The sequence below is a fragment of the Notechis scutatus genome, chromosome 3, assembly GCF_049901735.1.
Source record: "Notechis scutatus isolate UNSWTSFEM ecotype Mainland chromosome 3, rNotScu1.2, whole genome shotgun sequence".
Lineage (NCBI taxonomy): Eukaryota > Metazoa > Chordata > Lepidosauria > Squamata > Elapidae > Notechis > Notechis scutatus.
The window spans coordinates 128,336,117-128,350,763 of record NC_142011.1 but is presented as its reverse complement, the minus strand read 5'-3'; the positions used below and the strand labels follow the sequence as shown (position 1 = coordinate 128,350,763).

At 36.9% G+C, this 14,647-nt stretch overlaps 1 protein-coding gene across 4 annotated transcripts in view; it reads left to right on the top strand.

Annotated features, from left to right (window-relative positions):
* CDH18 (cadherin 18) overlaps positions 1-14,647 on the top strand; it is a 659,070-nt gene that overhangs the window by 593,295 nt on the left and 51,128 nt on the right. For all 4 annotated transcript variants that reach the window (XM_087961171.1, XM_087961173.1, XM_087961170.1 and 1 more), the window contains one exon: positions 4,001-4,254. In XM_087961171.1, coding sequence (XP_087817297.1) covers positions 4,001-4,254 — 254 coding nt within the window. The remainder of the gene's footprint in view (positions 1-4,000; positions 4,255-14,647) is intronic.

Below are 14,647 nucleotides of genomic sequence, written 5' to 3'. Positions count from 1 at the left end.
TGACATGTGTGTTTGGAAATGTACCATTTCAAAGGAAACATAATTGAATTCAAAATCTGTTCAATGCTGGGATTTATCTTACTCTATTTTATAAATCATTTTTCCTCTAACCAGACTCCAGTGGAGAGACAGCACCAATTGGGAAAATACAAAAGGGACTAGTGGGAAATGAATCATGATCAGACAAAATAATCCCATCCTATTCAGTTTCACCATAATTTAAAAAGTAGCATCTTCTTTCTATTTAACTTGGCAATTCATGGTTTAAAACAAGGGCTCTCAATTTTTTATTTTGTTTTATTTTACTTGAGATGAGGATTATACTCTTCTTCGAATGGCAAGCCAGGGGTCATATTCTGCCATGAAGATGGAAATGAGTGGGTGGGGGGAAGGAAATGTGCTGTAGTAAAAAATAAATCACTATTTAAAAATAATGCTGTGTAGCTAATATGATTGTTTGGAGATATTTAATATATTCCATGTTATTAGAAACTGCATATTATTGGCAATATAATGGAAGAGTTTGGGTGGCCATACCTGATATGCCATGTATACATTTTCTGTGACCCAATTGAAATTGATAAATTTCATCAAACATACATGAACGCTCAGGCCATCTTTGGTTGCCATAGAAATGAAGAGATAGATGAGCACTGCTTTAAATATGAAAAATTCATTCTAAAATTATGTATGTATGGCTAGTCCATCCTCAACCATGAGAATGCATTGGATTATTTCAGGCCAGTCATTCTCTCTCTCTCACACAACCCAAGAATAGTTGTTCAAAAGTAGGAATAATGGGAAAAAGCTATGTGACCTTAAGCAATTGAACAATAGATGGGATATAAATCTAATTAGTTAAATAGAAATTGCTTATAAAATGTGTCATATTCCACACAGAATGGACAACTCACTGTGGCCATCTTGCCCTGGCTGTCTTGCTGTGGCCAGTTTGCTCAATGGCCAACTGGCCATGGCCCACTCACTGCAAGGCAACTGGCCATGGGACAATTCCATATGGGGTAACTCAACATGATAAATATTATCCACCACTGTTTCTTCAACCTTATTTCCATTGACAAAAATGGAAATAAACTCTAGAAAATAATGGTGGATAACATTTTTCACTTTAAGATTTCCAACATGAATTGTCCCATGGTGAGTTGGCCATGGAAAGTTGGCTGTGGCAAATTGGCCACAGCAAGTTGTCCTAGATCCTAATCCAGATGTCCTGCTCTCCAGTGCTGGGATTCAAAATTTTTTTACCACCAATTCTGTGGGCAGGGCTTGGTGGGCGTGGCAGGGGAAGGATGCTGTAAAATCTCTTGTCAGAGGTGGTATTTGTCGGTTCTCCAAACTACTCAAAATTTCCACTACCAGTTCTCCAGTACTGGTCAGAACCTGCTGAATACCACCTCTGCTGCTCTCCCATACACTCATGAAAATTATTGCTGGCATATATAATTATTTCTGCTACAAGATGGTGATTCACCCATGAAAAAAGAATTCATATAAATTGCTACATTCATGCCTGTATCTAAAGATGACAATCCATCATTACACATAAATACTATGGTTTTAAATATTCAGTTGACATACAGAACAAAATAAAGTAGGTATAGAATGGAGCTGTGCATGCTATCTTCTGTTTTTCTTTCTCTTACTCAACCTCTATAATCAGAGTTTTGAAGCAGAACCCTAATGCTAACTCCTCCCCTTCCTCCTCATTTTCTGCCTACTAGGATTGATTTAATCTCTGGCTTTCAGCATGTTAACTTGCTCGGTTCTTGGCCTCAGCTATCTTGGCCTCAGCCTCTAATGCCTCAAGAATGTATAACTTGGCAAGACCCAGCTATTTCATATTCTAAGTATACAAGCCTGTATACCTACCAATATTTATTTCACAGGAAGACATTAAGCTAATATTCCACTGTGTATGTTTATGGAAGTAATGATAAGCTGCAAATGAAAATGTCAGTGAGAAAATCTTTCAGTGCATATAAGCTTTTCAGGTCCTCAAGAAATTGCATAAAACATTAGACTGGCGGAGTAAGTAATAAATAATGGTCACTGACATTATCCATATTTTCATGTTTGATCTGAAAAAAACATTGATAATTTCAGCATTTAAGGTAACAATCACTCTTCTGCCTTTTTTTTTTCCAGCCTTATTGTCCAGATAGGTCCTTGAGAAGATAAAATAAATAAATAAACATAAGTAACTTAATTGAATTTTCAATGAGCATTACCACATCAACTCCTGTTTCACATGCAAAGCACCCTGAAGATATATTAGCCACATTGTCTTTTCCCTCCTCCCTGATTAAATCCATTATTTCCTTATCCAAAATGAGTTCTGCATAGTATCGACCTTGTAGGGAACACTTATGCCTCAGCCTTCCATGTTCATGTTATTCAGAAGCTAATTGCAGGAGCCGTTTAATCAATCAGCTTTACATGACTGCTGAATTTCCCCACTGAACCTCTAGCCATGTAAGGTAGCCTAGGAGATTTAACAAACTTTTTGATGAAACTCCAAATGGATCCGGGTGGCAGATAGAATAGTGTGCACAGCATAGCACATCATGGTTTGTTTGTTGATTGGTTGGTTGGTTCTTATAACTGAAAAAAATGGTTTAAGAAAAAGTCAAGAATCCATTCAAAATGGCAATATATTAAAAATCAGTGTCAATACTATGATGACCTAGTCCAGAAATGACTGGTCCTGAATTACATTAAGACCCAAATGACCCTTAATGAGAAATCAAGCATAACTTAATTGGGCTGGATTGTTTCACCCAAATCAAGTAGACATATGGTTAAGAGAATGTGAACATGTAATTCAGGCTTACTCTTAGTTACTGTACATACTAATGTTATTATGTAAATAGATGTTCTCTCAAACTGTCATAAACATTATTACTAAATATTGATAAGAAATAGAGGCAAGAATCTCATAAATATTTGACTTTTCATCCATACCTGGGATTTTGGGCATGATATAGGTTTAATATAATCCACTCTCATCTTTGCTCTAATTAATTTTGTATCTGTCAAAAATTAGTTCAAAGGAACATTGCTTTAAATTATTAAATAATGTAAACTATTGTGCAATTTATATATTATATAATTATTTTGTTGCCCATGAGGAAAATATGGACTGGAGATCAGAAAAAAAGATAATCTCATGGGAGAAAACACACAGACAGACACACAAAAGGTTACTAGGAGATATTAGAACCATAAATAGTGGGGGGTTTTAATTGAATCTCAGGATTGTCAACTCAAGCTAAAATATTACAGGCAACCATGTGCATAGGGATGCTAGGGCCAGTATCCAAGCACTATACATATTAATCTTTTCTTGAAGATTCACTCAGACTCATTTCCAGGAAAAGTCAGGTATAATTGCCTGCTTTGTCTATCTTTCACACTCCTTTGAAGGTTTCTACTATATTTCTGCAACAGATTTCCAGATTTACCAATTAAATGCTCAACCCATAGAAACCTCAGAGCTCTGCTTTCCACCACACCTCATGTCTCTGTCTAACAGAGCACATAAGTGGAAAAAAGATATCTTTTTTTCAATGCAATAATACAAGCCAACATTTGCAGCTGAAGGCTACCTGAGGATGATTAATACTGTATTATTGAAAAAGGGATAGACTGAAAGTTTGTCAGAACAAAAGCGCTCTTAGAGAAAATGACTTAAATGGGTTCAAATACAACTGAAGTATTTTGTTCAACAATTTCACAAAAAGGAACTGGAGTTTTTTAAACTAAAAGAAGTATTAACAAAAAGTACTATAAATCTAGTACAAATTAGGGAGCAGTTGCCACTATAATAAGGGAGCTGTTACTGCTAGAACCATTTTGTAAATGTCACAGAAGCTATAAACATACATAGCAATGCACTTAAGGTAATTAAAAAATACATTTTATACTGAGAATTAAAAACCAACTCTCCATAGTAATGCATCATTATTTTTTCTTTCCGCAGCCACTCAACTATGAAAAAAAGAAATCCTATACTCTTAGCATAGAAGGAGCAAATACCCACCTCGATTTCCGCTTCTCACATTTAGGACCCTTTAAAGATGTGACTATGTTGAAGATCGTTGTTGGAGATGTGGATGAGGCACCATTGTTCACTCTTCCATCCTACATCATGGAGGTTTATGAAAATGCAAAAATTGGAACAACTGTGGGCACAGTAACAGCACAAGATCCAGATAGTACTAACAACTTAGTAAGGTATGGTAGTATTAACAGCTCTTCATAACAGTGGGAGTAGGCAGTGGTGGGATTCAAATATTTTTTTACCACCGGTTGTGTGGGTGTAGCTTGGTGGGTATGGTGTGGCTTGGTGGGCGTGGCTTGGTGGGGCATGGCAGGGGAAGGATACTGTAAAATCTCCATTCCCTCCCCATTCCTGGGGGAAGGTTACTGCAAAATCCCATTTCTTCCCCTCCCCACTAACCTGCTTTCCAGCTCTGTTCTCCTGTGCAGAGCAACCAAAGAAGACCCAGCCGATCAGGGGGGACTCGGGAGCAAGAGAATAGATGGGGGCAGGGCCAGTCAGAGGTGGTATTTACTGGTTCTCTGAATTACTCAAAATTTCTGCTACTGGTTATCCAGAATTGGTCAGAATGTGCTGAATACCATCTCTGGAGTGGGGTGATGGACTGGTCCGAATAAAGTGTTTCTTATGATCCAACTATGGAAATCTTGACTATATCATTCCTAATTTAAAAGTCTGAGACTTTTAAAAAAACTTTTACACGTGCCTTAAAGTTTCCGGTAATTTAACATTAGAACATACTGTATAATGTAAATTTATGGACTGGTATTTAAGTAACAATTTAGACAACACAAAATGAAGGTTATCAAGTGGTTACCAACCTGTTTCCATCCATTTTCAAAGTTTCTTCTCAAACTGATAATGTAGCTACTGCAACATGTTCAATTTGGACAAGGCTGGGGGATGTGGGGAGCATTTTATTGTTAACTTATACAAACATTGAGATTGTCTGAGGAAGTTAATACTTCACTATTTTCTCCAATGACTGATTTACTTGTATTTTTGGCCCACTCAGAATAAAACCATCAGTGCAGAGGATATATATTTTCAGTATTATATTTCTAGTAAAATTGAAGTCTATATTATACTGGTGAGAAGATTCCCAGGTTTCAGTATGTTTGGGTAAAAGGATCTCTGGAGAAATTATTTCTGCTTGGGATGCTTGGATAATTCTAGGCAGAACATGTTGGAGTGAACTATTTGATGGTGTTTATTCATCTCATCGAGATGTTTTGTTTTGTTTTGATTTATGGCATGTATGAATCCAGCCATTGTGGTTTTCTTAAGCTATAGTTTAGCATATTGTGGGAAAACTTTCATTCAATGTTTATTTAAAAAGATTTATGCAGTATAATTGCCTATCTTATAACCAATTCTGGATGGTTCCAATCAAGTATAAACTGGGTGTTTTTTTAATATATAAAATACTATTTTACAAAGGGGCGACTATACATTTTTACTGGGGGGTGGTGTTATGAACTTTTGTTTTATTAGCAGTGACAAAGCAATTTTGTAGTGTTGTTGACTCAAGCATTGAAACAGTTTGAAGTACTGAAATATAAAACCAGCTATAATGAAAGCATCATTTATATACTTAAAGGCCACATGTATATTTAGAAGAAGAGGGTTTAAGATCATTATAGTACATGTACCTAGAACCCCAAAGTCCCATATCTGATTTGACAAAGTTTTTTTTTTTTAACTGCTGCTTTGTATACAACAGAACATTACATTTCGCAATATTGTTGCAGAACTAAAACCGTGGCTGAACTGATAAATTGCAATAACCTACAGTTGAAGGACTGTAGCTATGACAGGCAGAAGATGAACAGACTGCATCCATGAACACCAGTCAGAAGACACACTGAAAACTTAAAGACACAATGTATGGAGAGACTCAACCGCTTAACATTTTCAACTTAGAGCAAGCCAACTTTAACAAAACTGGGGTATTTTTGGAAGTTTGTCATTCAGACAAATTAGATATACTATAAATGGACATAGAGATAATCCATATTTATACACCATTCAAAAAAGACAATAAAAAAGCTAAGAAGGAAATAAAAAGTCCTGTTGTGGTTAGCCAGCAGCAGGTGCAGATAGCTGAGGAGAGCGAGGACTCAGATAAGGGGCCAGGATCATTAGGGAGTGAACTGCTGCCTTCAGAGATTGTGGGGGCTGGCAGCAGTGATGAGGAGGTTCCTGAGGAGCCTGTGCCAAGTGCGTGTGAGCGCAGGTTTGCTAGCAGGAAAGAGCAGCTGCAGCAGCAGGGGGGCCTTGGGAGTAAGGCTGCAAGGTAATGATCCCTTGTTCAAGAAGATAAAAGCCAGCTGTGAATCAGACGTTCTTTGCAGGAAGCAAAGACGTTTTGAAATTCGAGCCTCGTGGACATTGTAGTTTCTTAGTTGGTATTTGAAGATTTTTGTGTTGTAAAATATTTCTAGGTAACCTTATCTGTTATTTTTGGCACCCTCACACAATTTTGGCGAGGCTCGTGCTTATCAAAGTTAATTAGTTTGCAGCAGCCTTTTAACCAGGGATTTGTAAGAATCATTAAAAGGTTTCTGTTCCCTTTGGTTGGTGTTTGTTTTATTGGACAAGGGTTTGGGTCAGAACAAAACCACAACAGATCCTCTCCAACAAACAACACCAAGATAAGCAGAGATTGACATCAGACAAACAAGCAGAAACAATACCCCATAAGTAAACTACCAAGGACAATACTACACCCTCACCAACACTGGCAGGGAAAACCTCATACTAGCACTGATGATGTTACCTAGCTATGTAATGAAATGCCTGCAAGCAAACAAACAACCTCAGAGAGCACCAAGGCAAATTGCACTAAATCACAATGTCATTTAATGTTGGCTTCATAGGGTGTCCCAATCCAGTTAATCTTACCTTAATTAACATAATTAAGAAAGACATGGCTTAGCTTTGTGTATGATGCAAATCTGTAACTTATCCTACCTAACTCATCTTACTATAGGAGGAGAGGCATTCTTGTCCAGAATCATATTGTTGATTGAAATCCATTTTGTCTCCACCTTCCCTTCCAGTTTTAGTGGAAGAGTATTAAACTACAGGAAATTATTCTACTTTGTATTATATATAAGGGTACAAAGTCTTATAAATGATGAATGCCATAATCTCCAAAGATTCATTCTGTGTGGTTAAGGATCACAGCACTTAAGATGAAGGAGTATGATACCACAAATCAGGAAATCATTCCAGTGTGGAGTTCTGCAATGAGGCAAATTTTGGAAACAGAGTGTGTTAAGTTTCCATATTTGAATCTGCATTTTGCTTCTCCAGAAATACTTATTCTCCTTCAATGAAAGTTAAAGCTGCAATCCAAAATCCACTTACTAAGAAATCTGGCTTGCTGAACTCAGTTTAGCTTCTTTCCAAATAGATGTACAAATTGTATGTTTAACCTAATATAATAGAATTAATGTTAATTTCTAAACACAATACTTCTGAAAGAATAAGTTTTTGTTTTGCTTTGTTTCAACTAAAATAAAGATTATGTTGCTTTTTCTAAATGGGCAAATTCTGAAGATAAATTATTTCAAGGTAGGATTAGAATAAACACTTTAAGCAAAATGAACTCAAATCCTTCTAGATTTACGCTTGGAAGCCTAATCCTTTTTATCATAAAATAGTTGTGAGTTCTTTAACAGTATGGAAAATATCCATTTCTAAATTTAATTGTGTTTTTATAGGTATGCAGATATTGATATTAATTAAAGCATACTGTTTGTGCTTGGTATTATCAAGATTACAACTGAATAATTACCATGAATCTATTATAACAACATTATATTTTTATGAATTCAAAGAAGATTTTAACTTGCAAATGTAAAAAAAATGTTTGTTACCAGATAGTAAACACAGTTGCCATTTATCAAGTTATGATATAAATATTATGGATAGTTGCCAGCCCACATTATCCTAGAAATCCCAAAATCTATTCTGTAGAATATTTCTACTATTGCTTATAGTGATATTATCATGATCCCCAATTTGAAGTTGAATTCATATTTTTTTAAACTCATACTATTTGGCTGCTACATTCTAAACCATTCAACAATATGAATATAGTTTTTATATTTTATATACGCTCCTAGATTGAGCATATCTCAAAAATGTTTATGGAAGAAAATATATTGAAATATAATGAATAAAAGGACAATAAATTTAAAGCTTGGCTTGTAAAACAATTCCAAACAAGGAGAAGGAAAACAGACACACAACAATCTACAGAGAACTGCTTGGTGAAGGAACTGATGTTTAATAGGGCTCTGCTTCGTGCCAATGTTGTCAAATCTAATCAGGCAGACAGACATAATCAGAAACAGGTAATACCACAAATAACCAGACTGCGCTCTTTCTAGGGGTGGGATTCAAATTTTTAACAACCGGTTCTGTGGGTGTGGCTTAGGTGGTGGGCATGGCTTGGTGGTTATGTGACTGGGTGGACATGGCTTGGTGGTCATGTTATTGGCTGGGTGTGGCCAACTCAATATCACTCACATCGAGGCACGCATCTCCTCGCCTGGCCTTTCATGACTGTGGGGATGCTACAACAGTCATAAGCATGAAAAATGGTCATAAGTCACTTTTTTCAGTGCCATTGTAACTTTGAATGGTCACTCCACACAAGCAAAGTACCAGCAAAAGAAGGGAAAAAAACCTCCAGAGAAATTGCAGAGATAGGAAGTCTAGTCCTGCCAAGAATGTAATAAGGTTTAATGGAGAGGAAGCTTCTGTAAGCAACACCAGAATGTTTCCTTCCTGCCTTCCTTACAGGATTAGGCCAGTAATTTTTTCTAACAATCGGTTCTCCGAACTGCTTAGAATGGTAACAACCAGTTCTAGTGAATAGGTGCGAACTGGTAGAATCCCACCCCTGATCAGTTCCCATAAAGGGATCTATAGATAACAATCAGGATTCTGAATTATGCTTGGAAGCTCACTGGCTTCACTTATCTCCCTCTTGAAGCTCTTCAGGTTGCAACAGGAGTTCTGCCCTTGAATATTAAACATTCCTTGCATAGGAAACTGTCCAAGGAGGACTTGTCTAAACATATGTTTTCATATGCAGACTTTCCTTTATCAATAAAATTGTGTACCATTGTTACATCTGGAACAAAGCCTTGAGAATAATTCTCTTCTGATTATCAAGCTAAAAGCTATTTGAAGGAAATTCAAAGTCAGTGTCTATCATGGTTCTCTCTCCCCTCCCCCGCCAAGGATTTCATGTGTTCTTCTTCCATGTGCCTCAGTGGTGGAATTTAATTTTTTTTTACTACCGGTTCTGTGAGCGTGGCTTATTTGGTGAGCGTGGCTTGTGGTCATGTGACTGGGTGGGTGTGGCTTAGTGGTCATGTGACTGGGTGGACGTGCTTGGTGGTCATGTCACTGGGTGGGCATGGCCAACTCAATGTCACTCACATCAAGGGGTGCCTCACCTGGCCCTTCCTCTCCCAGCCATTCCTTGTCACCCAGCCTCAACTTATCTATAGTTCTGTAAAAATGTTGTTCACCTTTTTTGACTTTATTATCTGCATACTATAGATGTACTTTCATGGACCACTGAAAGGAGGAAATGGCTCACATGCTTCACTCAAGAGTGTGATAGGCAACAGGCTTTTAAGGGGCTGCCACAAAGAAAGGGGGACAATGTATTTTCCAAAGAAGCAGAATGCAAACAAGAAGCAATGGATGGAAACTGAACAGAGAGAAGCAACCTAAAACTAAGGAGAAACTTACTGACAGTGAGAACAATTAACCAGTGGAACTGCCTGCCTCCAGAAGTTCTGGGTGCTCAATCACTGGAAGTTTTTAAAGAAAAGCCTGGACAGTCATTTCTCTGAAATGGTATAGGGTTCACCCCAAGGTCCCTTCTAAGTATTATTTTGACACCTTTCCCAGAAATTCTCCTCAGAGTTTGGCATCCTCAGTTTTCTTGCCTGAGCTGGGGGTTGGACTAGAAGACCTCCAAGGTCCCTTTCAACTCTTGTTAAACACATGTGTATTTTATGCTCTGGACATTGAATGCATGTAAACCCTGAAAAATATGTGGTAGCCCTGGGCAAAAGAAAGGCAGAAAAATCACTCTAGATGTAGGGACAGTATAAAATATTAACACATGATAAATAATGGAACAATTAAAAATAATAGCACAGAGTTTTATCTCTCTCTCTCTCTCTTCCTATTTTTTTTCTTTCTTTCTCTACCTTCCTCTTTCTTTCTTTCTTTCTTTCTTTCTTTCTTTCTTTCTTTCTTTCTTTCTTTCTTTCTTTCTTTCTTTCTTTCTTCTCTCTCTCTCTCTCTCTCTCTCTCTCTCTCTCTCTCTCTCTCTCTCATACACACACACACACACACACACACACACACACACACAGCACTTAACAGACAAGCATTTTGGAAGCAGCTCCTTTAAATTTCTCCAAGGCTTGAGTGGATTCCCCCACCTCCTCTGTCAGACCGCACTCCTTCTCACTCCAGCACTTTCACTCACAAGGGGAAAGCAATACTTTCAGTATCCATGGGGAATCCTTGGAGAAGACCTGCTTCCAAAATGCATTTCTTTTACGTTGCAAAAGTGCTCCAAGGCTTGATTCACCCCCACCCCCTCTGTGAGACCGCATTCTTTCTCACTCCAGACACTTTAACTCACATGGAGAAAGTGATACATGCCTTTCTTTTCCCCAGGGAGAAAGAGGACGTGGGGAACGGAAAGCTAGGAGAACGATCGCAAGTGAGCAACCGGACGACCGGGTTGGGGGTGTGGCCAGCCAGGGATTGTCACCGGTTCAGCGACCCATGCCAAATAACTGCTACCGGTTCACCCGAATAAGTGCGAACCGGTTGAATAGCACCTCTGATGTGCCTCATTGTGCAGAATGAATGGCATTTAACAAAATATTTTCCAAATATTCTGTTAGTGGTATTAATTGACAAATTGGGGCAAGTCAGGAACTTAGAGGTTATGGTTGACGTCCCTCCATCCTCAGCTAATCTTCATTAACCAGATTGTTTTAAGTCCTTCATTGGAGTCAATGGAAGATTCTTCTAGAGTCCAATTCCAGTGCAATAGACCACTTAAAAGGGGAAGGTTAATAGCTGGGAAGAGGAGAATTCTTCTCTTTGAGCTTTGCAATCATCCTTCCCCAAATTCACCCCTATGGCAATTAAAGATGGGAAAGCAAAGATGCAGTTAATGAAAGGTTCTGGCTCCTCATCAACCCTTTTTTATTTTGGATCAGCAACCTGAAGTTATGAGGGAACGTTGAGAAGATTTTCACCCCTTCAGAGTAGAAATATTCAGAATATCTTAGCAATGTATATGTTGTTGCTTTTTAAATATTTCTTGTCTGAGGGAGATTTAGCAGGTACAGCTTCACACTTAGCTATAAGGAACAACCATATGGCTAGGAATAAAGTTTGCACTTTAATACAAACCATTCTAATTCACAGCATTTCAAATTAAAATTTACTTGTTTTTTTTCAAAGTTTTTATTTTTTTAATTTTTACACATCTCTTTACGTGGGCAACGTGGTTCCGGATTATAACACTTGTACATAATCATACTTTCATTTCCACCAATCTTATATAATATCATATCATTATCCATTTCACTTATCTTTAAATAAATTTCCATTTCGTATTTCAATTCATTAATTCAATATCAATATCATTTCATCCAGATATAGATTCCCAGTTCTTTACCCCCTACTATTTCCGTTTTTACCACCTATTTTATTTAACATTACACATCATTCTTATCTTTAATTTTCCCTAAGCCAATTATATAATAAACAATCTAAAAAAAAGCAAAAATAAAACAAAACCAATACATTTAGGATCCACATGGTATATCCCCTCAATCTATCTAACTTAATAATTCATTCCCCAACTTTAGACATATTAACATTAAATAATCAACTGTATCTTTTAAAACATATATATTTTAAGGTATTCCCCCCTAAAATTGCTAGAATGACTTCCTAATATATCTCATTTCATCTTCACTTTTCTTTTAATCATTAATAGTCATATTTTTCCCTTTCTACTTAGCCAAAATTTATATATTTTAATACATTTCACTTTTCTTATAATCATTAATAATCATATTTTTTCTTCCTTACCACTTATCCAAAATTTATCTATATATTTTAATACATTTCCATTCCCCCGTTTTGATCCTGCAGTATAAGGGTTCATAACAGCATAATTCATATACAGATATATGTATATGTATATGTATATAGTTATACTGTATAATCCTAAAATAATTTCCAGCAAGTTTTAAACTAAATGCCAATATACATTCCCATGTGGTATCCCCCTTGTACAATCCCTAACCCTTCTCTCTAAATCTTGTAACTTTATCATTCCTTTTAATTTTGGCTAGTTTTCCCTTTTCTAAATTTCCCCAATCTTTCTTCTTTTTTCCTTCTGGTTTTATTTTTATTTCCCTCTGCCTGTCAGCCATGTTCTCCCCCCTCTTTTTTTTTCAGTTCTCTTTTTCTTTTTCTATATTCCCTTCTTCTTCTTGATCTTAGGTGTCTTATCTCTTTTATTTGCTGTTTCTGTTATCAGTGTCTCTGTTTTAAGACCTTTTATGTCTTTTGATGACAGTCCTTGTTCTTCATATTCATCAAGGCTGTTATTTTTCTCTTTTAATTCATCCCCTCTGAGCTTCCTTTGTTCTTCTGCGAGGTATGATGTCATTATTTTACTCAGCATTATCTCCACCAATCTCCTTTTTTCTTTAAACATCTCTCTCACAGTTTGGAGCTCTGACTTAAATTCTTTGCTTATTTCTTCCATTTCTTTGGTCTATTAAGTTCTTTATTTTATTAAAGAATTTCTGTTATAGTCCTTGTCAAAAGTCTCCCTTTATCCCACTTTCTCTTTCTTCTGTTTTCTTGTCACAATCAACCTCCAACAATCCCAAAGTATTGCATTCTTTTATATTTTACTGTACACCCCCCTTCTTTTTTATAAGCTTCCGGGGATCTTGTTTATACAACCAATAATTTTCCATACAAACATAAAAGAAGGAAATATTTTATCCTTAGGTAGTGCTCTATATCACTTTCTTCTTAGAATTCTTTTATTTTAAATCACTTTTCCATAGTATTACTACATTTTATCAATTCCAAATAAGTCCAGCATTTTATCTAATGCCTGATTAATGCCCAATTCTGTATGTTGTTTCAAATTTAGTCTCTAATTCTATATAATTCTTTTATTTCTGGTTTTTTCTTTACCTTCTATTTTTCTCTTATTTGTCATTTGCCACTACCACTTTTCCAAATGAAGGCTCCTCCTTTTCGCTTTTTTTGGGTTTTCAAAAAGAATGTTCAAAGTCTTTTATCCAGTTACACACCATTCACCACTTTCACTCTCCAGCACAAAACTTCTGTCCTGGCAGCCTCCCGTCTTCAGGCAGCCATTAAAGACTGCCGTTTCTCCCTGTCTTCTAGGGGAGTTTACCAAGCCAGGGAGGGGAGATGCGGCTCCCCTCAACCCAACTGCTGGTCTCCCCCTCTTTCCCCACTCCTACGAGGTGGGTCAGATGGATCCGGTCCTTTAAGGACCCTTCCAACAGGGTAAGTACAGATCAAAGCCGCACACAATCATGGTCTCTGATCCATTGTTGACAAGAACCTCAGTCTCCATCCAAAATTTATTTGTTTTTACACATCATGGAATTTTAATAAGTTTTCCAAAAGCAACTTAGGAGTGTGTTAATCAAAATTCCCCACATACATTACATTCATAAAACCAGAAAAGTACTTGTAAAAAGTTGGATAATAGGAGATGTATAAAACATAGATTAGGTCTAGAATCATAATATTAGAAGTGACCTTGGAAATGTTCTAGATCAACACCCAGCCCAGAGCAAGAATCCCAGACAAATGGCTGCCCACCCTTTTACTTCAGACAGACTGTTCCACATTTTAAGATATCCTGCAGTCAGAAAAAAAATGAGTTTCTTGTCACCTTCTATGTAGTGGGAATCTTTGTTTTTTTCTTTGGGGAAAAAACATTTTTCCTCATAGTGATTAGAGATTCCTCATCATGAGTTTCCCCTTATAATCAATGTTTCGTATGACTCAGTTCTGCCCCCATGTTATTATTATTTTTTCATCCTTTCCTTAGATTTGTTATTTGAATTTGTTCTGACCCATACCCTTTTCCAATAAATCAAACACAATCCAAAGCGAACAGAAACCTTTTAATGCTTCTGCAAAATAATGAGCTGCGATAAGCATAAGTCTTGCCAAACTGTGCAAGACTGCCAAAAGATAACAGACAAGACATAATTTGCAATACAAGAATCTTCAAATACAAACTCAGGATACTGGAACGTCCACAAGGCTGGAGTTTCAAAATGTCTTTGCCTTCTGCAAAGAACGTTAGTTTCACAGCTGGCTTTTATTTTCTTGAAGGAGGGGCCATTACCTTGCAGCCTTACTCCCGAGTCACCCATGCTGTTGTAGCTGCTCTTTCCTGCGAGCAATCATGTGTGCATGAGCACTTGG